Raw genomic sequence first — 23,763 nt, forward strand, 5'->3', positions numbered from 1 at the left:
AAGGAGACTTTAAGGAAGGAAGGTGAATTCTGTGTGCTGTGTCACTCCTGATTTAACATTTCAGTATCAGATATTTTGGTGTTTTGCTTTACCATAAAATTGGTACAAGCATCTGTATTAGTTTGCCATTGTTCAAACCTCTGACATTTAAAGTCTTTAATTTTAGATCATCTGATGAGAAATATGGAGCTTAAGAATTCTGTCATTTTACTGACATATACCTGACATATTCCTCTGCACTTCTACACTTTCTTCTACTTGAGTAGTCAATGTTTATTTTCACTTAAGCTAATGTTTCACTATTGTAACAATCATTTTATTTATGTATTGATTAAGATCACTATACTCACAAAGCACTGGGATGTGTGCTGTGGGTGGTCCTTGTTTTTTCATCATCTGTGGATTCATTGTTTTAATATAATGCCCTAATTTTAGACACAAAAAACAACCAGAATTTTAGCCAAAAACTTGTATAGTATGTGAGTGAACATTATTTTTTAAATTGAATGATGCATACCTGTTCCAGAAGACTACCACAATTTCAGGTTTATTTAGACATGAGAGAGAAACAGGCCCGGGCAGGTACAAAAGAGAGCCCTTTCATCCTCTGAACAGACCCTGCGTTGTGTGACACCGTAGTAAAGAGTCTTGTCAGATGTCCTAAGATCCAGCGCTGACCTTTCCTTACAGGTGTGCTGTTCTTAACAGACAGTTACTCAGGTCTGTTTCTTTAAGGCTACACAAGCCCAGGAGACTAAAAATCTGGCCCAGGCTTATCTCCACAGCCTTTATGAGAGGGCTCTGACTGATGTGTTCCTTTGCATTTTCACTTTCTTACAGTTTGACAATAGCAAGGACAACAGAACTCTCTGTCTCAGCCTATTTACAGTACATCTGTGTGTAAAACAGACTCATTTTGCTTGGTTCCCATCAGACCAAAGCTGTTTTTTAAGGACTGGGCTGACTATTAACTGTTTTTTTTATTGAATATGTGTGTATTGCTCCATGGAAATGCAAAATAGGTTTTCCAGTCTTGCATTTGAAGGATATTTTTTTCATTACACTAGCAGCAGGTGAACCTGTTCTTCGAAACCAATATTCTGGAGGAAGAACAGATCCAGTGCTAATACTCCATTATGCTACAGAAAAAAAAGCGTGCTGGAGTTGCCAAAGTCATAACTCTAATCCTCCATCCCTGGCATGGGATACTTAACTGTCAGATCAAGGACAATGTCATTTCCTCTAAAATAAGAATATATTTCTTCCTTTCTTGCCAACAATGGTCCTTAATGTCAGGAAGAGAGTAAGATAGATTCCCTTTTGGTACATGCTTAAATCACCCCAGAATCACCCTGCATATTGTGGAGGGTGACAATACTCTCCCTTCCCATTCACCAGAACAGAGAACAGACCCATTCAACTTCAAGCAAGTCTTCTGTATGTTTGAGCAGTATGTAGTTTGTTTCTTTCAGCAAGCTAGACACAGTTTGGCAAGCATACACAGCACTACAACCAAGAAAACATTCTACTGAAAAATATTTTAATGATATATATATATATATATATATATATATATATATATATATATATATATATATATATATTTAACAATAATAAGCAAACAACAACATTACCGTTTGTGAAAATATTACTTACATATAGCTTTTCGAAACCTGTTGTTCTTACATCGATAATGATCCATTAGCTAACTAATGTTACAATTTCAGTGTACTATATATTAAGAATCTATATATTAGGAAGACATTAAATAATTAGCTATGCATTTATACTACAGAAATGAAATCTTTGATCATATATATTTATACACAGGCCACAAATATAGTAAGAAAACATGAAGAGTGTTCCTCCATGAGTCTATTTAGGGGAGCAGGGGTGGGCAATGGGGACTGGAGGAGTCGAGGAGTTGCCCACCCATAAATTAGTGTAACTAAACAGCACTTTAAATTACCAATGAATAAAAATGACCTAAAAACATAAGAGGCTTCATTGAATTGGTTGGACTATGCCCAGAATAATACATTCCTGACCAAAATAAAAAAGCTTGTACCTACATACAGAAACATATGTCATTTTAATGTATGTTGCATTATTATGTTATGTTTTAACTATGTTGTACTAAAGGGGCACCAATCTCCATGTCAGCTGATCATAAATCACTCCAAAACATACAGTGTACACCCAGTTCTGGATAATTCCAGTATAGCTAACTGTCTTACATCAAGACTAACACAAATGAAACTGGCATTAGCTTTCCATTGTATAGGCCTACCATGATACAAATTTGGCATTTTGATTATTTGTTATTCTTACAATAAAAAAATAGGTTTCTGAACATTTTTCCATATTTCCATACATTGTATAAATCTGAAATATCCCTGCATACCTATATACTGTACACAGTACCCCCAACACACCCATTAGCACACTCACTTTATACATGCATAAATAAAAAACACACAATCTCTGTATTCAACAACCTTTCTAAGCAGGATGGCAACACAGAGTTTGCACTTGGTCACTGTTTGTCCACAGAAGAACAGAACAAATCTCATGCATCTATAGTGCAAGTCATGTACAATTTACAACAATTTTCCAGTTGGTCAGCACCAGGTTGGGTATCCCAACAGAGATGAAACATGAAGGCAGCAGGCACAGAAGGGTGTGCACTAGAGCACTACTGATCTGATGGCCAGTGCAGAGGCCAGCACTGGCTTAACGAGGAGTCTTGGAGGAGATAAAAAGACAAGCAACCACTGAGAAGGTCAGAGAGGGTTTTAGGAAAGCCAGGTGAGAAACTGAAAGTCAGAAAGAAAAGAACAACAGATGACAAATGATGAAGTAATATATAAAGAAAGTAGTGCTACACCAAGAGCTTAAACCAAATACTAAACTTAAATAAGCAACTTAAATTGAGGCAAAGAAAGTAACAAATGTCAGTTTCCGCATATCTCTGCATAATGGGTAACTTAATTTCTGCTATGTAGTTATGATAACTATGTATCACTGATTTTAGCATTTGCAGCACCAATTGTACATGCTCAGACTGGAAGCCACCCCTCATATGCAGTACATAAACGGATCTTTTGTGAATAATAATAATAATAATAATAATAATCATATAAAATCATGAGATGCATTCAAACAGGTTAATGGAGAATGTGAAAAAGAACACAAAAGAACTGCATTTCCATAGAGTTGTCTGAAAAGATCTCTCACGTTTTCATTTGCTTTGAGCCTAATCAGCCTCTCTTTCAAATCTGAGTAAACAACAGCTATTCATACTGTAAATCGCTCCAGCACTGTTTGTTCCAGCTTGCTTTGAACTCCATGTTGTGTCTGCAGTGCTCTGTGTGCCACTAAATTAATGAAGATCAAAGAGCAGGCAGAGAAATCTGCAATCATAAAACGATCTGTTTGCATTCTCTGACGTAAATCTCATCATACTGCACACAGAGGGACTGAATATTGCCAAATCAAGAAACTCTGTATTATGCTTCTGCAGACTAAGCTGATGAGTGCGCTTTTAGACATACAAAAGCACAAACTCTAGTCTTGAGGCTACCGTTATTACAAAGCCAACCAAGGAGGAATGGAATCAGAAACAATGTAACACATGATGGCTTCAAAGCTATTCTGTTGAACGAACAGTATTAAACAGCCGTTGATGCAAGCTCCTCTGAATCATATCTGTCTAAATGTGCTTTGTCTGATGTTCATTTGGAAGGCTGACCTTGGTTTGTCTCGCTATTTCCCTCATCAACTGCAAAACATTTTGTAGAAGCAGAAATGATGGGTAGCTTTCATCTCATAGAGACAAAAGGCCCCAGAAGGGCTAAAGCTTGCTTGCATTCCCAATGAGGTGAGACGCTGGGAGAGCTTTGTCCAGCTGGGCAAGCTGCCCGCACCACAGAACACTGAGCCACTGAGCCACAGGTGAATGGTAGACTTGGCTGAGGGAATGGAAGCCTCAAGCTCTGCATGGGGTCAGGACTGGCAGTGAACTGCATCAGTGCCTCTAAAGAAGACCAGGTAGAAGAACAAGAAGAACTCGGCCACCATCCAGTATCAACCAAATGTGCTTCCCGAAATGGACAGGCATAGAAGGCTATCCAAACAGGAACCTTAAGGAAATGATGACCTGATTAAAGTGTACTAAGGCTGTTAAGAGGTTAGAGAATACTAAGGTCTTATTTAACAGCAATGGAATGTATAACATTCCCTTCAACTCCAGCACATATGTTTGTTGCTCATGGAAACGCAAAAGACTGAATGATATGAAGGGAAAGAATGAGGAAAAGTTAAGTGTCTATGTTATATGTGAGGTTCTGCTCCTTGCTTTGTGATGACTGGCACAGCGGCGTCAGAGAGGAAGAGGTATGTTATTGGCAGATACTTCCTCTTAGTTCAGAATCTAGTGCTTTCATGTTTCAACATGCGAATCTTATGGAGGCCCCTGGCCCCCCGATACCCGTACCCCTGGTGCTGCTCCTCCAGTCACCGAGCACTGCTGCTGGACATGGAACTGCTGCTGGAGCTGGAGTCGCTGGAGCTGCGATCCTCAAAGATGGATATTTCTATCTACCATCATAGTCAAGGGTTATAACAATAGACACATAGACATCTGTAATTCTCTGCACATGGTATTGTCATTCTTTTCATTCTCAAAAGGGTTGGTTAGATTGATAGTCCTAAATACAGTCACTGCACCATAATCACTGTATTCTTTCTCCAATGCTACATTAAATCAATCAGGTCAGATTAAACACAGAAAACAACACTCACATTTTTTTGGTTGAAAACTGTAGTATGTTCTGTCTGCATAGTGACTTGACATTGATGTCTATGTTGGAACACCCAAAAGGCCTGTGACAGGTTGTTGGTGGTCAGTGTGGAAAAAATACTAAACTGGTGCTGGCCCACTGTTGCAGAGGTGACAGCACCCAAGAGGAGTTGCATGAGTTGTTGCAGTACTGCCACAGGCAGCTGGAATTATGGAGAGACACAGGGACATCACTGCCAGGCCTACTTGATGGTCCACTGGAGAAATTGTCATTTCCCAACAGAAACCACCCCAAATTATGGGAATTCAAGAAAATATTCCTGGATGGTTTTAAAGGTTTCCGATTACAGCACTGTACCTGGGGGCCGTGGGCTAAAATGAGATGAGGTATGCAGGAATTTGCATATTTACTGGTGAAGGGACACACCCAAAACAAGAAAAGGTCACCCAAGTGGAGCATATTGGACCAGAAGACCCAGATCAGTTGCTTGTATTCCATTATTTATAGATGTATATTGAAATCAGTAACTACTGGTAGTTTTTCCAAATCAGAGTTTTCTCAGTGTCTCTGGAATAAGAAAGGAAAGAAAGCTAAAAGCCACTTACTACTTCCTTCTATCTGCCATTCCAAGCTTCATGCAGGTTGTTTTAGGGGTCACATGAAACTCCCCTAGCCTGACTGAATTTAACTCCTGATAATATTGAATTTTGTTTGATTTCCAAGGTACCACATAGGTGTGAAACTGCACTCATAGTATGCATTATACCTGTCAACAGGGGATGTGTTTATTAATCTCAGCTGGAGAAGGAAAGGAGAAGAAATTGTCTTGGAGTGTTTTTGTGACAGATTCATATATGAAAGAGCATCATCTTTCAATAAAATGTCCACACTGTGCAACTGCATGAGATTTGTGGAGTGTGTGAAGGTTTCACACCAACTGAAGTTTTTCCTTTAAGAATCAAACATTTATGTAATCAATAAGTGTACAGTGAGACAACATGAGTGACACTTTTGCACCCAAAAATGAGATTTGTCTCCTATTTTCTCCAGAATGCCAGTCTGTACTATGTATAAAGGATACCACTCTCATGCCCCTAGGATCAGTAATGAGTAAAAACAATGGTCATCTGGGCAAAACTCTTGGCCAAATGACTAATTTTTTTAATAGAGAGGACACATAAATAGAAAACACATCTTCTGTAGTTAATCAAATATAAAATATAAAAACACAGTCTTTTATTGCAAACAAAAAAATCTAAATCATCAATTTGGTATTATCACATTGTGTGGACCGTGTTGCTCAGAATGGTTTTGACCTTTATTCAAAAACCTTTTATTGTTTTTAACATTTATTCGCAGTGTACAGTGAGATTACATGAGTGACACTTTTGCAACCAAAAAATAAGATTTGTCTCCTATTTTCATGTCAACGCCAGTCTGCATTATGTATAAAGGATACCACTCTCATGCCCCTCTCAATAGGATCAGTGATGAGTAATCCCCGAGGTGCATAAATCTTCTCGTTCTGCTCTTGAATATATGTGGAGATCTTTTTTAAGACCTGCATGGTGAAAGATAGAAGGGTCAGAGAAGACAGATGGGTGAACTAAAGCATGTGATGAGAACACTTGCAGGTGTTATACAATGCCACTGTAGAAGACCATGAACAAACCTTTACCCCGCTAACACGCTTTGCACCTCAGCCATGACATGCTCAAACTACCTATCAACTTATAATCCAAACCCAGGTTAATTCCAACGTCTAATCTAATGGAATATAACCTAATCAAAATCAAACGTTGAATCTAATATTAGATTATAACAACCAAAGGTCCTGGATTTACAGGGCCTCTTTGATAGGCACTGGATGACTTTTGCGCAGAAAATGATCAGGACCATTTAGAACTTGAGGAGAACCCGATGAGAGGAGTTTATTTAGATTGCTTTAGCATGTCATTTTTGATTTTGCAAGCAGGCATCACATCAGCTGCCTGCCTGCTGCTTCTCAGCCCCAGTGGGGTGAAACTGTGCGGTGCCTTTCTGTTTGCCTTCTCATTTCACACAACCAGCTATGAAAAGCAGCTAGAGAAGGTGCAGAGCCAAGACACTTGATCTAGTCTGAGTTCAATAACCATGAACAAATCTTTCAATGATTATGGTATGAAAGCTGTTCTAAAAAGCTAATTTAGCAAGGATTTTTGCCAAGCCTTTTGTGGTGTTCATTATGCATGGTCATGCTTTCTGTCAACTCTTAGTTTCATATGAACACCAGAATACTTCTAAAGAATTATAAAGGCCTCCCCCTATGGTTAGGATTACTGTACATCAATAACCAGGATCATTAACTTATTACTGGCAATACCATTTATCAAAAAAACAGTAATCTGGGCAAAACTCTTGGTCAAATGACTCATTTTGTATTTTTTTAATAGAGAAGTAGAAAACACAGCCTTTGTAATTAATCAAACATAAAGTATAAAAACACAGTCTTTCATTACAAATAAAAAATCTAAATCATCAATGTGGTGTGATCAAAGGTGCGGACACCCTAAGCGATGCTCAGAATGTTTTTGACAAGGTCCTTGATTAGCAAATTAGGCCTGAGGCATGTCACCAACTGTTCCAACTGTTCCAACTACAAATTTCATAACTACTCAATCCTTGTACTAACATCCATCAAACATAGCAACTGTCTAAAGATCTGTTGAAATAAAAGTAATTGATGCCCTCAAGGCAGAAATTAAGAAATTACAGTTCAGGGGAACTATGGAAGTCAAGTTGAGATCTTGTAGACTCTTGAGAGAAGTGCTTCTATGCTGGGAATCAGTCAAATCAAAACCCCCATAGGTCTGCCAAGAAACATTGGAGCAAGACTGCTTGCGCAAACATCTTCAAAGATGAAACAACTAAAAGAAATGAAAGATTTGAAGATTTTAGCAGCTACAAGCATTTGCCAAAGATGCCTTCTGCCAAATGGGGTGGTAATAAATCCATACTCTGTAAGCAGCATAAAATTCTCACTTTACTTGGATGGTTCATTATAGGTGCCTTGCAAATGCTGAGCTCACATTCAACTAACATTCAACTGAATGTGCATTAAATGCAGCTGAGTGTAAATGTTGTTTATTAAATGTAACCCTGCACCTAACCTTAACATTACCCTTGAATCAACCCTAAACATTTCCATGACCCTAACCTTAACCTAAACCCAACCCTAAAAGAAGTTAAGTTGCATTTAAGAGACATTTATTTGAATGTTAGTTAAATGTTAGGTGAGCATCTACGACACATCTACAATGGACCTTCCAAGTAAAGAGATACTACTATTTTTTTTTAGGTTTGATTAGCTACAGAGTCTGATTTAAATCACTTAAAAGACATAAAAAGAAATGATAACATTTGTCTAAGGGTTCTAAAACTTTTGCATAAGACCCATTACATGATTTCTTCAAGTAGGACATGTTCCTGGATCAACATGACCCCACAGACACTGCAACCTCTCATTCTTTTCCTACACTGCCTGGACGTGCGCAATCACTCGTCTTTCTGAGGAAGATGCTTATCTGGGTAGCTTTAGGCATTTTTGCACCCATCCATGTCCACTCATGTGTGGCCATCTGTCAGCTGGAGCAGCAAACAAAAATATTCTTCATGGGTGGGGGCAGTTTCTCATAGTTAATTTCGGATGGGGTTCATTTCTCAGGCTTGAGTAAATAATGCTCTGCAAAGGTTGATGAGATCTGAGTGTTGTACAAATCTGACCAAATGGAAGCATGTCCACTTTTCAAAGGCTTGAGCATTTGAAATGAGGGAAGAAAAAGAACCCTGTTTATTTCATGTCCGTTCCCTCTGAACAACCGTCAGGTAAAGCATAACTGTATGGGGTAATTAAACGCCCTTTGGAAGAGGTCTTGGGTACAGAGCGCAGAGCTAAGATTAAGGCATGCCTACTGGCAAACAGGTGCAAGCACTTCAGAACAGACTAGCTACAAAAGCGGATTTCTACTTAAATGGAGGCATTGGGAAACATGGCAGATTCAGGCATATCAAATCTTATCAGAACTTCTTTAGGCTTGCATTCATAAGCAGTTTACATCTGCTGTTCTGAATGCATCTGTGGTCACACTCGAATGAGGCGGCATGTCAAAACTGAAGTCAAACTTAACAAATTCTTTGAAGGCCTCAGATGACCGAGCCAGAATGTTTTTCTCTTATCATCAAAGCTAGCTAGGCTGCGTGTGAGGATTTCTGAGGCCTATGTCTCAGAACAAAGAGATTTGGTGACTCCCTGATAACTGCTGATTGGGATCTAAATAGGTTACAGGAAGTACATCTCAATACCTTTTCATATCGTGTCTCCATGCAGAGGAAGATGATGTAAGCTGAGGCACAGGCCAGGCAGCCCTCCAGGTAAGAACGACCACCAATCTTCTCCGCTTCTGCATAGTAGTTATTAAGCGTCTTAATAGTGTCCTCAAACAGTGTCCGCTCGATCTGGCAATATAAAATATGTAAAATATGAGGGATGGGATATAGTCTCATGCCTGCAAATAAAAAAAAAAACATAAAACCTAAAAGACCACTTCAGTTTGTAAGGGTGTAACTGGCAGTCACTTGAAAATACATCAGAAAATATTACAAAAGAGAGAATATTTTATTATGTATTTTTAAGGACTTAAAAAATTTGAATCTTTTTTTTGTTGCCATTTTTTTCAGTTAACATAATCTGTTGTTCTTTTCATCGTGTCAAAATTTTAATGATGCATGGACCAATAGAAATGCTCGAGAATTAAATTGTATTAAAGTTATGGGCCATAGAGTGAAGGGAGTAATTGAAAACTGTGAACATTTGTTTACAAATTACTTTAAAGACCTTTATTGGAGTTTAAAGTGAAAAGGAATACAGTTTTTCATGAAATGGGCCCTTTAAAGCTGTGTGGGCAAAGCAAACCACATCGGTCAAGTGATTGATGAGGCTACTGGTTACACAAATATTAACCGATTAGGACCTCCACATTTACAATGGAGGTAGAGAATAATGGTAAAATATACTGCTCATTTAGTGGTTACTGGAAAGTCGAGAATAATAGAATGTTGCATAGTCATACCATGCATCCACAAGAACAAGATTAACCTAATTATAAAGAAAACACAGATTAGGTTCCCAGGGGTTTTAAACTGCACTATAAAAATGGCCTGTCAGTTCAACCTAAAACATGAATTCATGTGGTAAGATGTAATTGAACTTAATTATATACTTATTTTTAAGCAAACACAGTAGTACTCTTATAAGCTCTTGAATAATTCAGAGACAGATTTGCAAATATCTGTTGACTTTATTTATTGATGATATTTGGCCAAGATTTGCAACAATTAAATTCTAGGAAACCACCATAGAAGACTGTTTTATTAACATCAACATTCTTTCATGGAATACCATGAACAAGTAACACAGAATTTGCTTGATTCGTCATTATCATATAATTAACAAATATTACATTTGTTCAATAGAAATGATGTATAAATTGAAATCAAGGCATTACTATGTCTTATTTTGTGGTGTACTGTCTAGGTGGGGATATTTACCTTCATTGTCATATATTATAAATATTTTCAGTGACACTATTCACTTATCTTTCATAATTATCCCAGGGCTCACTCTAGAGTAGCTTTTACATTAGCTTGTTAGCAACATTTAAAAGGCAGCACACTTCATTTGAGGGCCTAAATATTTCTAGCCAGTTCTAGCCAGGTAAAAGCAGATACATCAATCATTTAGCCCTCACCAAATGGAAGGTCTCCGTCTCTTCCTTCTATACATCATTCTAGGCCTGGTCTGTCAGACAGTGGCTGTTTTTGGTTAGTGCACTCATGAAGCCTCAGTAGTCTTCGAAAACCACTTACCCTGCTGTCTAGCTCCGCTGGAAATTTGGTGTGGAACCTGCACACAGTGCCCTCGCTGTAGTCCCTCTGAATGAACACCTTGGTGGCCAGCGAGGCAATATGCCTTAGATCTTGGAGGTTATGAAACTGCAACATACAAGGATTAGGAAATCAATCAGAGAAACACAGTCCACAGCCAACTGGACATACTGTATTTTTTAACATTAAAAAATCACCAACCTGGCAACCTTAAATCTTTAGCTTGTAAGGTAACACACACAAGAGTGACAACACAAATATGGTTTTCTGGACTTCTGAAAGTCCAGTGAAACTGCCAGGGATCAAACTTGCTAGAGCCATCTCTTAGCCCTGTTAACTTTATTTGAAGGTTAACAAAATCTAAGATTTGTTCTATTAATACACAAGACCATACACTACCCACTGCAATACAAACACACAACACATACAATATACTGCATTTTCCACAATTTGGGGAATTTGCAAATTCACACATCTTATAAGAATGAGCCCAACAGCCCAGCAGCATGACATAATTCCGAACTGCAAGGCAAAATGATTATGTGTAGTGTTTTTTTTTTTCATTACACAATATTATTAGAGGCTTCTGAGGTAAAAAAAAAAAAGTTGTCTACAAAAAGTGTCTAATTATTAATATGAAGTCAGGCATGTCAGCATAAATCATTGAAATGAATGCCAAATGCTTTCACTGTGTTGTTATAGATCTATGTATGCAAAAACAATCTTCATAAGCTCTGGAACTAGAAAGACTTTTATTCAAAGAAGTAGCAACACTTATGGGAAAGTAAAGATATCTGATATTTCCACTGGGGCGTCATTTGAGCTCATGTGGCCATTTACCACAGTATGCTTTTTACTCTTTCTTTCTAATAGACAGCACAGGTGGCGGCCAAGCGGAAATAGTTCAATACTGAATTACTCTAACAACAGTGGCTGCAGGCAAGTGATCCATTTCGCAAATTCCTTCTTCAAATAACACTACAGTTTTGAATAATTACAGGAATTACGTACAAGCTCTCTCTGGACTCTGAACCTCAGATGAGTGTCACAGTATATCATGGCATCAGTAGTGAGCAGCCCATGGGCTTATGGGCTGTTTCAAAATCACATTCAGTCACTGGATACATGCTGTAAATGCAGCCCAGCAGTACAAGAGTGATAAAACAAAGTGCTCTTCTATTTTTAAAAGGCCTTCTAAAATCCATTGTCCTAGGAGCATTTTCCTGAATATATATATGGATAAGGATAAGCCACATTATAAAAAGGTAAGTGTATGTGGACCCAAGACACATTTAAAACAGATACAAATCTTCATTTTATGGTTTATTTCTGGGAATATATATAAACAAACAAACAACTAAACAAATACACAAATAACCAACAAACAAGCAGCAATGTAGCAGGGCAATCAATCAACAATTAGTGAATCTTTACTCATATTAATGAGCCTTAAACATTTTGACTCATTACAACTGACCCAGTATATTAATTGGCTCAGTGATTAAAAATGAGTGTGTGTAAAATCTCTCATTACTCTCAAATACACTGTCAACACTGAACGAGTCAAAGAGATTAGAGCCAGGAACACAGGTTTAGGCTAAGCTGCTACTTTAGTCTTTTTCTTGTTGTTCTGGTTGTTCTATCTTTATTGTACAACACAGAGCAAGGTTATAAATAGACTGGCTAAATGAGTCATTTCCTCATTGTCTTATATTTTATTACTAGAGCTGCTTCAACTATTTTTCCATGGTTGAACACACTTGAAGTATTCAATGGCTTTCTGAACTCCTGCCAGGAACATATCCCTGACTTTGCTGTGAAATTGTTTCATGGGTCGACTGAGAGCTCATCAAAAGCGAAACTATTAAGCTTTATTTCTCACCATGTCCTCTATTTTTCCTCTAATCCAGGGGGCCTAATACACCCTACAAACAAATCAGTCATTTAATGGCTGCATCTCACAGACAGATTCTTTTTCCAAAGACATGACCTCGTTAGGGTAATTGCTGTACAGAGATTGGATACTAAATACAGCATCAGTCTACTGCTAATGTTTTAGGACTAGTGCAATAAATACTAATAATAACTGCAAGGAGGATTCCATTGCACTGATAGTTTATAGTCTAACAGAGAGCCTACCAGTGCTGAGTCATTCTCTGTGAATGTCCTTTTTTGTGTCCCTAGCCTTAACAAAAATGGTACACTTGAACAACACTTTATTTTGTTATTTTGTTTTTTAATCAAAACAATATGTTATTAAAATGTTATACCTTGAGTCATCGTCTTTAGCAAGACTTGTTTTTTATAAATGATATAGTCCCCAAAGCAATGTAAAGAGGGTTAATGCCATGTTTTTTTTTACAATGTAAACTGCAATAATGTATTCATTATATATGATATATGTGATATAAATTCCAAATACATATTCTAAAATACATAGTGGTGTTACCATGTATGAATTAATGCTCAAATAGGACCTATAAACAATCAACATTCTCCACAATCACTCAGCACTCAACCAACACACACTGGTGAGAAGCAGCAGCCAATTGCAATTCCAATCCGGAAACGACCGGAAACAACCATCCACCAGGAGGACTGTATCATACCAATCCATATCTGGGTATACAGACATACATTCGCACACATGCTTGCATGCATACACACACCAGAGAAAATTTTAGAGCAATCAATTCACCTAATCTCCATGTTTTTGGACTGTGGGAGGAAACTCACACAGGCACAGGGAGAACACGGAACCCCTCGCCCAGTTAGGGTTGAACTTGAATCTAAGACCCCAGTGCTGTGAGACAAACATGCTAACCACCAAGCCATTGTGTTGCCCAAAGAATAATCTGTAGTAAGAATGTGCAAGAATAATCTCAAATTTAAATAAAACATTTTTTGACCTAGTTTATTTTTAAGGATTTGTAGATAAAATACAATGCAAACAGACAAACATATATAAGGTGCAAGTGAGTATACCAGGACTGACAATATATGATTGAAGCATATTTGACCTAAAATTACTGTTGTTGACATCACAGGTGTTACCTTCTTTATCTTTAAATAAATGCACAAAAAACATAATTAAGCTGTTGTGTATTTGTACAGTCCATGTGTTACGTAATAACAAGTCTAACTGTGTGTCAGAGAAAAGAAAATACACTTTAAAATATCTTGCTATTTTAAACGAGGACATTTCTGTAGAATGACCCTGCTAGAGACTGCCGCAAATACTCATTAATACTCATTTAGTTTGTAGACTCAATATTCAGTGGCACCAGAGGAAGGACAAGGCGAGTCAAAGTCAGGTTACTAAACTCTAATTAAGGTGTATAAGGCTTAATTAGTCTGCACTGTTGCTATAAGAAACATCAAAGCAAACGAGACCAGATTAATTAGACTAACACTTTCATCTGCAGAGGTGATCCTCAGAGAGATCGCAGCTATGATGAAGATTGGTGCTCAGTGTAGGGAACTGGGACATTAACAAATGCTTCTGAAGGTCACATGACTTTTCGAGGCTGGTATTCAAATCAGAATGCCTGTAAGTCAGCAGGTGTTATGTGGTTGAGGACCACCCACTTACAGAACAGTCAGCCCCGAATTAAAGATTGCAAAGTTGAACTGAGTGAGTCCAGACTCAGGCCAGATCAGGATAAAATGGCTCAAACATCACATTCTTCACTCAGGGTTGTGAGTATTATCCATCTTTAGGATTTCCCCTCCGAGGTGATGTATCCCCGGCAGAGTTGCAGTAAAATGCTTCAGGTCCGTCCAGCTGAAAGTTTAGAAGGCACTGGACTGCCAGGATTGAGAAGCAGTTTTTTTTTAAGTAGCAGGGAACCTCTGTATAGCCATATCAGGAGAAGTGATGGGCAACAGTAGATACTCCAAAGCATTCAGAGCACTTCCTCACTCTTCCTTTAGTCATGAATGAAAAAGATTCATTGATTTTAAACAGATGTAGAGCTGCACATTTACTCCTCTCTGGTTCCTCAGCACAGTTAGAGAGTTAGAGATATGGCCTAACAGTGCAAAAGAAGAGACAAGGCAATTTTGATGTAAACTATGCGCTTTTTGGTGGTGGACAGAGGTTAGCACTCAGGAACTCTGACCTGCCAGCAGCTGCCAAGTCCTGCATTCAACAGAGTAAGATGCATGTGCACTGAAGACCATAACCATTTAGCATAACAGTACTGTAGCACTGTAGCCTGTATGAGAGAAAGATTCACTAGACATTTGATTTCAAACAATTATGTACACTGTGATAGTTAACAGAGAACAGTTTTGGCCACAGCTCTCATATCTCCAAAATGTCATCTTTACAGGAGAGGAAAACAAAAAAAAACTTTGAAAGGAAGTCAGTGTAACAAAAAATGTCAATTGGGAGCATTTCTCTTGGTCACCATTATTTTTTTACACAGTGTAAAGGACAACTGCCAGATTAAGTTATGTTAAAAACAGGAAAACTTCCAAAGCAATAATACAACAGTAATATTATTTTTTATTCTGTGCCAAGAAAGGAGTGAAAATCAGTGTTGTTGCCTTTAAAGAATTCTCTCAGGGGCTTGTTTACAACAACTACAAATGTGTTGGGGTCATATCAGGGGTAAAAATAACTTAACCACATTACTTCACTTTTAATTTAAAGGGGTAACTACTACATACAGTCAGGCCCATAAGTATTTGGACAGTGACACACTTTTTGTAATTTTGCTTCTGTAAATCATCTAATTTTGTAATGTTGTGTCTGTATACAACTGGATTTGAAGTGAAGCAGTCACAATGTGACTGAAGTGTAGACTTTCAGCTTTATTGCAAGGGGTTTAATAAAACATATGGCATAAAGCATTACAGAAATACAAACAGCCATTTTTACATAGTCCCTCTATTTATAACTGTGCATTGAGTAAACAAACTCCTTAAACCACAGTCTTAGTCAATTATTCATCCAAAGATTAACTATGACAATTGTTTATTTTAAGGAACACATATTTGAGGGGTTGAACTAGCCCTGTCAGAGGCCCTGTGGTTACACTGGTTGAGTTGGTGAAGTAATTGAAGAGCGCAATTTTAATTATAGAAACACAGAGACGGAAAGATGGGGCTTACTCAGGTAGGTATAAGATTTTCCACTGATGTAGTATGTGGCATTGTGTGGTCTAGAACAAGATGACATAAATAGATCCTCCTTTAACTCACCTGAAGACATGTAATGAGTCGAAATGCTGAGAACTACTACAGAACAAATGCTTAAGCAACTAACCAACAACTTAAAAACACTTAAAACTAAAAATCTACTTAAAACTAATCAAGCTACATTCTCAAGCTACATTACATAAATTAACTCAAATACCAAGTACTCACTAAGCAATTAATGATATACCAGACAGTTCTATTCTGTTGGTAGTACCTGTTTACAGGGACTAGACAAGCTGTGTGAGCGTGCATTTGCATAACTAGGTCAGCAATGGGTGCAACTTTAAGTAGCTGAATTAATTATTTAGCTGGGTTGTCCACAAACATTTGGACATATAGTGTATAGCTCAAGTTGAATGTCTAAGAAATTGAAGTGTGGTCCTGTCTGAAGTCCACAGTGAAACAGAATTCAAACAGCACTGGAAGAATCATTTTCAGAATGTGCCACTTTAAACAGAATAAAAAAGCCAATGAAAAAAAGAATATATGAAATGCTGTAGTTTTTCTAAGCTGCCATGAAAGAATCACTGAGTATAACCTGCGTAGGCTTTGTGAGAACTGTCATTTGTGATGCCTGTGACTTCTACAGCTTTGTAAAGGCCAGCAGGATATAAATGCTGCCAAAGCCGAGGGACCACACATGACTACACAGTCACATTCAACAAATGACTTACAGATTATTTTAGCTATGACTGATTGTGAAAGCCATTAGCTACAGTATATACTGCAGTGGCACTGTTTCCTGTCTGCTGTCTTATGCCTATGGCCTTATTCCCTGGCTCTCGCTCCCTTCAAGAGCCAAACTGGCCCGACCTCTTCTGTCTCTCTCAGTTTCACTTGTTTCTAATTAACTGAAAATCAGCATGACAACTCCCCCGGTTTTGTCATTTTGATTTGAAAAAGACCCGGAGAAAGAATAGATGTATTGTGACAATTACAATTCAAGTTCATCTGCACAGCAGTACCACAGAAGGAAAACTGCTTCCACAATAAAGCCAGTGCAATAATAAAGGCCCAGACTATCTGAACCGCAGCAGCTCTTGCCTCGTGGGTCTAGCAGGAGGTTCCACAGCATTAAAATGCTGATCACAAGATCTCAAAACAGCTTTTCCCTCAAGCAGAACACATTATAAACACCAAGTAACACTTACTTGCACATAAACTGAAGTTTACAGAAGCACAGTCACATACTGTCATCAGCTCTTTTTGCCACACTTTGTTACTTACAGTTAATTTAATATTATTTAGATCATTCTATGACCAGTTCTGATCCATTGTTGGTTTATTAAGTATTTTGTGGGTACACTCAGACCATACCTACAATAAAAGGTGCACTTTGTAGGTATACACCTACTGACTGCATCCCTTCTGCTGCTCAACTGCCTTGTCGAACAATAGAAAGAGACCACCATAGGACCACTACACCACAGCACAGCAGTAATATACCAGCATTACAGTGCCATAGTAGAGTGTATTAGATTGCTGATATGAGTGTCACTGCTGAGTTAAAAATAGTCCACCAAGCAAAAATATTCAGCCAGCGCTGGTCCTGTGGTCAAAAACAGACTACTGACAAAGTGCTAGAGGATTGACATAAATTATGTATGAAAAATAGAAGAGCTGTAGTCTCCAACATTCTCCCCAGTACATCCATGGAGCAGGTGGCCAGCAAGTGTATATAAAGTGCTTCATACCCAAGCAGAACACAACATTCTTCAAAATTCCAGGATGTAAACTGAAGGCATAGCTCCAAATCTGTGTGTGACAGGCTAAACAGACATTATAGTAGCATTAGAATACTAGAAGACTGAGCAGCAAATAAGACCTTAATCCGAACATTCTCAAAAAGTGGAATGCTAAAATAGGTGCATATGAACCCCAGCTGAAATCTGTTGTGGAAGAGTGAGCAAAAAGAAAGAAGACCATCCCCAGAGGCTGATGCAATCATTACCTGACATGAATGTATCTGTTACAAACAAAATGAAAGGGTCTAGCCCAGTGGACTAAGACACTGCCACTAAGACCCAAGGATCACTGGGTTGAATCCTGGCTCAAGCTGCCTGCCATCAGCAGTCGGAGCTGGAGAGAACACAATCCAGATGAATATATGGCTTGCTCTTCCCCCACATCACTTCAGTGTGGTCGGCAGATGCGTCAGAGCTGGGTGGCCAGTGCTTTCCTCTAGCAGCTGTAGCTGGTTGTAAATTTTTTCAGTCCTCACCCTCCCAGTGTTGGGAGCATTACATGTGATAAGGGGAGGTGGAGAGTACTACTGAGTGGGTTGGATTACTGGCTATCCACAATTGTAAAGGAACTGGGTAAAAAAAAAAGAAATAAAGAATAAGACTTTTTTATGTTGTAAGTCAGGTCAGACAAGTTCAGGTCTTTAATGATTAGGGTAATTTAATATCCATATGTGGGCAACTTACTGCACAGTCAGAAATCAAACAACAATCAGTATTCATCGACACAAAAATAAATAATCTAAATAAATAAATTATAATATTATTATAATTACAAATCTTTTCTACAAAAATTTTAATTGATAATATTATTCAAAAAATCAGTAGCAACAGACAGTTGAGAATAAATCTGTGACCAGATGAATGCAACTTAAACTCACTAGACAAGGGGTGACTGGGGTCGGCAAGAATTGACCGGGCCTTCTTTGTGGATTTAACTCTGTAGACCTAGAAAGGTCAAGATTTCTGCCTGCAGTTTTACTGCATATTCCATGTGTGCTGCATATTCATATGTGTAACGCTATTGCTTTTTTTGCCTTTTTGACTTTATCTTTATCAAACTAGGCTGAATTTTAAACTGTAAGGTCACCAAAGCTTGTATCATACTCAGCTTTCTCAGCTGATCAGCCAATCATCCATCTGATACTGTTTTCCACAATGTCTGTTTAACACCCTGGAACAGAAGACAGAAATCTCATTGGCCTGTTTCCAGTGTGATCACCATTTTTCCGGCTTTGCATTCTAACTGCTTTGCTTCTTTGTCTCTGTTCTTCTGTATTACCATAATTTGGAAAACAAATGACATGACAAAAAACAGCATATTTTGCTGTTAACACCACCTACTTAAATGCATCGACAACAAATGACAGCCACAACCATTTTTCAGTTGTCTAAGCAACAACGCTCCACCCTTCCACTGCAGATGATTTTAGAACAAAGTGAGACACAAAAGCCTTACAGTTTTCTTCTGTAGTCATGAAGTCTCACATTACGCCACAGACATTTATGTAGGGAACATTTAAAATCTCTTATCTTGGGCCTTTCAATCATTGTGGCAGATACAGTTAAAAGGAAAATGAAGATTGGCTTTAAGTACATAAAGTTTGTATGGAAAGAATATTGAGATATTTTGTGTAAAAAGTCCCAGAGAGAGTGCTGTTTGCAATGACATGCATAATTAATTAGATGCTGGCATGCAACCAGAGATGACTGTATGTGTGTGTGTGTGCGCTACTATAAGGTCTTTATCCAGAATATGCAACAAATCAATGGAGCCCTGCTGTTTCTCCTGTATGAACACAGTCAAAGAGTGATGGCTCAAGAGGCTCAGGAGAGCAAACACAATCTAATGCAGCCTGGCATAGCAACACAGTGCAAATTCATAAAGACACTGGGACTGAGACATAGAGAGAGAAAACCCTAGGACTTGTCCAGTTAAGGTACACTGAATTAGCCAAGGGAACTAAAGATTAAAAAGGAAACGACCAGGAAAGTAGTGTACTGAGAGGAGATCCTATAAGTGGAGCTGTAAGCAAGCAGAGAGGGCACAGAGTCCACGGAGTGCATTACACTGAATGCTACATTAACCAGTGGACCCAAGGAGGAAATCTCTTGGAGCATACAAATGATTCACTGAAATATGCACTAACAATAATGAGATGCTGCTCTGCAGACTGAGAGAGAACAAGGTAGAGTTGGCTTCAACAGAATGTAGGACAACAAGATCATGACAAGCCTAAGGCAACTGCATGACTGTAATGTCTATGATGGTTTACTGAAAACATGAGCGCTCTCCCAACCAATGTTGACTTGCTTTGAGTTGAGTGACCTTTACTGAGGGAACAAACTCAGTCGGACAAACTAATTAGGGAAATGTACCTCCTCTTCAGGACTAGCAGATATTGCGATATCTTCATAAAATAAATACTAACGTTGTGTTAAAAACAGAAATTAGGAAAAAAAGGATAGACATACTGAGCCATCAAAATGACCATAACATAACTTCAGACACCTGATACATCAAAACATCTTAAGTGTGACATTTGAAGGAATTTTGAAGACATATGATCTTATGCAACCTAGTTGAAATAGGACTTAATTACCAGCTATGGCATTTTAAATGAAGACAGTGAAGGTGGGTTGCCATGCAATCCACAGAAGAGCCTAAAAATAACCCATGGTTATTGTTCCCAACTAGCTGATTATACTCTCTGAAGAAATCCAAAAGCCAACCACTGAACATTATTTGGGCAGACAGATTGAGAAAGGGGCGTGTGTACTGTGGACCAGTCACATTAATTTGTTAATTTAAAAAAAAGAAAGAAAATGGCAAAATGTTTATTTCTTCACAGTACTACTTAACAATTTCTCATATGTGTCACACTCTGCACACAGATATCATCTGTAAAAATGTTCACCATCTTAGTGAAGCATATCTGACTACAATGGCCAGTCAGAGCTTCCAGTAGCTTAAGAAAAGCAACACAAGCTCCCTTGCTGAACATAAGACTGTAGTATACCATCTCAAGATGGTGATGGAGGTGATGTTTACCTTACACTCCTAAAAATAAACAACAGTTACATTGGGTTGTTTGGAGCAATGCCTTAGAGGATCCTCGCTTGGGTTGCAAAATAACTTTTTTCCTCTTTGTAGAAGCGTAAGTCCAGAACAACAAACGATTTAGGAACCTGGAAACTGCTGTTTGGGTCTTATTGTCAGGATAACTGGAAATAACACGGTTGCTAGGTAGTAAATAAGTAAGCAATTTAAGTGTGAAGAGGAATTCCCTGTCCACGGTGCTGAACCCCCTCCACACCCCCAATCAAAACCTCAGATAATCTAACCCATCTCTATTCCCTGACAGCAGCGTGGGCTGAAAGAACATAGGCTACATATAGACAAGCAAAGTTACTGCAACCCTTTATGCTGGATTGTGCTGTGTTACTCTGGTCTGGTATGTCCCACACCTTTATCACTTTTCTATTTTTCCTCAAGGGTTAAATCCTGTTGTCGAATGGACTGGGCTGTGTCGTGCTGGTTCAGATCTCCAGCAGGTTTCTGAGCGCACTATGTATAGCAGCTCCACTTTCTTACTAACTTCATATTAAAGCAGAATAAGGAGAAACGCGCGGTGAGATTTTCCTGTAGGCTAACCTGCTCATTGCCACTCTTCTCGGAAGAAGCTGAGGAGAGTGTGAGTGTATGTGTGTGTGTGTGTGTGTGAGAGAGAGAGAGAGAGAGAGAGAGAGAGCGAGAGAGAGGGAGAGATAAATGGTAAACGGTGTCTTACCTCTGTCGCCATGTTGCCATGAGACGGTGGCGGATCTGTCCCGGTGCTGAAATCGTCTCCACTCGTGGGACAATAGCACAGCGGCTGGCGCGAGGGAGGGACAAGCTGAGTGGCGAGGGTGGAGGCAGCCGCGAGCGCAGCTTTAACCATCACGGAGGAGTGGGGGTGGCTGCCTATTTCAAACCAGCTTCAATTAATACTGCTGAAAGCAGAATAGCTCATCTCCAGAAATTACAGGGGGGAGACCACTGCTTTAGATGGGCTGGTGACTAGTGGTTAAAGCTCTAGGAAAACAATACAGTGCAAACGTGCTTCAGGGAAACCTGAAAGAGGTCACTTCAGGAATAATGCAGGGATTTCTGAAAGAATCTATTCGAAATCTTAAAGAAATGAAAAGTGTGTTAAGAAGTGTGTGATTCAAATGTGACATAAATACATCTGTACAATATAGTAAATACAGTGCATACAATACAGTAAATTACATCAACACAGTAGGTACTTACAGACAGGTCTCTGGAGCCAGTGAACATATTTGAATCTGTAAAAAAGTGATAGGTGATCTAGGTTTTGAATGAATCTTTATTTTTAATAAATGGTATTGTCATTTAAAAGCTGTACTTTGTGTTTACTCATGTTGTCTATCTTATTATTACTCATATTGAAATGAGTTGGATGATCTGAAACTTTTAAATGTGACAAATGTGCACAACTAGAACAAATGGGGAACTGTACAATTAGTATACATCTCTACCGAAATCGATTATTTTCCTATTTAATTGTCATAGCTAATGTTTTGCAAAAGTTAAGGAGAATAATATAAATATGATCATATGTGGCTCCAGATGTATTTCCTTCTTCATCATAAATAATCAAAATACTTTATTATGTACAGTATTAACAAGGAATTCACACATGGCAACATTGGCAACACAATGCTGCATTTTTCTCTTTTACTAGTTTTAGACACTATGTTTCATTTACAGGTGGGAAGTGCTGGAAAATAACAATAGAAATACAGAATTTGTACTTCTTGTAGTGTTGTAGGAATTTTGTCAAATCTTGCTGTATTGTGGATTAACAAACTACTGGGACAGTGCTGGCATGGCAGTTACACTGGGGCATGTCAAGTGTGAGGAGGGCCCATGAAGCTGGGCTCTGGATGCTTCGAACTAGACCCCTTATGTGGCTGCTTTTTACACTGATGCTACTTTCCAGAACTTGTGCATCAACTTGATTAAAACACTGCTGTTTATTTATTTATTTGCTTCTTTTATTTATTTTGTTTTCGCTGACAGTTTTCATTCTTTCTTTTGCACTGGTCCCAAAAGATTCCAGTTACACCACCATTTCGGTCCAACTTCCATGAATTTAATTTAAGATGCATGCTCCATTTCTGGTGAATATCTGAAAGCAGCCAGAGGATCGGTCTGAGCCTATGAAGAAGCCTGCATAATTCACAAGGAAGAGCAAGAGAGTATTAAAAAATGATCAGTCACATGCATCAGCAGTGATGGTCTGGAGATTTTGACCAGTTATTTGATATGAACAGTACACTATTTTAGCAGTCATTATTTCCCAAAGGATCAATATAGTAAGGAGCAGAGAAGAAAGGTGTTTTTAATGTAGACTCATAAGATATGGAGAACTGACTATATGTTTTCATCATTTTGCATGGAGTATATCTAAACATTAGTTAGATGAATAATTGTTCACAAATATTATTTCCTGCCACTCATATGAATTATGAACAATATCAGCTAGAGCTGGTCTTTGATGTGTTCATGAATTTGTAAATAAATATATAAAGACTTCAGAGGCTTTTAAATATGGACATTCACTTATGCACTTATATCTGCACTCAGTTCATATATATGATGTTGTAGAGCTAAATAGTGTGTCTTCAGTATCTTAGCTCAAATCTCCTCAAACAGGCTTTGTAACCCTTCAGTGTTTCAGACCAAATGACAGCGATTGCTCAGTCCAGAAAGGCACACCTTCTGACTGGCTTCTCTGGGGAAATGACCTTCAACTCCAGTGTATCAAGAAAATAAGCTGAAAAAACTGAACAGGGGGCGAAGTAGTAAAATAGAAAACATATTATCAGTGATACATAACAAGCTTTTCATTGACACACCCTCCTCCTTGTTTTACAACATTTGAAAGCATGCTTAAACCACATCAACATTTTATAATTAACAAATCGATAAAGATTATTAAAATGTGACTGTAATTCTACCAGCAGCTCATCTGACATACATATTTAATGGTAGCTGTAAATATTGGCCATCCTTAAGGAGAATT

At 38.3% G+C, this 23,763-nt stretch overlaps 1 protein-coding gene across 2 annotated transcripts; it reads right to left on the reverse strand.

Moving 5' to 3' along the window:
• Positions 1–1,646: 1,646 nt before the first annotated feature.
• Positions 1,647–21,740, reverse strand: golga7bb (golgin A7 family, member Bb). Of its 2 annotated transcripts, XM_072676939.1 has the most exons (6): positions 21,463–21,740; positions 10,707–10,832; positions 9,144–9,296; positions 6,262–6,363; positions 4,496–4,599; positions 1,647–2,816 (listed from the first exon to the last, which is right to left on the reverse strand). In XM_072676939.1, exons 1-5 carry the CDS (start codon positions 21,610–21,612, stop codon positions 4,516–4,518), a joined length of 615 nt encoding a protein of 204 aa, XP_072533040.1. In that variant the 5' UTR covers positions 21,613–21,740; the 3' UTR covers positions 1,647–2,816; positions 4,496–4,515. The 2 variants fall into 2 exon arrangements, with proteins under 2 accessions (XP_072533040.1, XP_072533039.1); XM_072676938.1 differs by having other exon boundaries at positions 1,647–4,599.
• Positions 21,741–23,763: the final 2,023 nt, after the last annotated feature.

The sequence above is a fragment of the Salminus brasiliensis genome, chromosome 4 (assembly GCF_030463535.1).
Source record: "Salminus brasiliensis chromosome 4, fSalBra1.hap2, whole genome shotgun sequence".
NCBI lineage: Eukaryota > Metazoa > Chordata > Actinopteri > Characiformes > Bryconidae > Salminus > Salminus brasiliensis.

Coding starts and splice junctions, on each gene's coding strand:
- golga7bb (XM_072676939.1), bottom strand. CDS start 21,612: ATGGTTAAAGCTGCGCTCGCGGCTGCCTCCACCCTCGCCACTCAGCTT. Junction 9,297..10,706: donor CAGCGGAGCTAGACAGCAGG/GTAAGTGGTTTT, acceptor TTATATTGCCAG/ATCGAGCGGACACTGTTTGA. Junction 6,364..9,143: donor TGGAGACACGATATGAAAAG/GTATTGAGATGT, acceptor TTCACCATGCAG/GTCTTAAAAAAGATCTCCAC.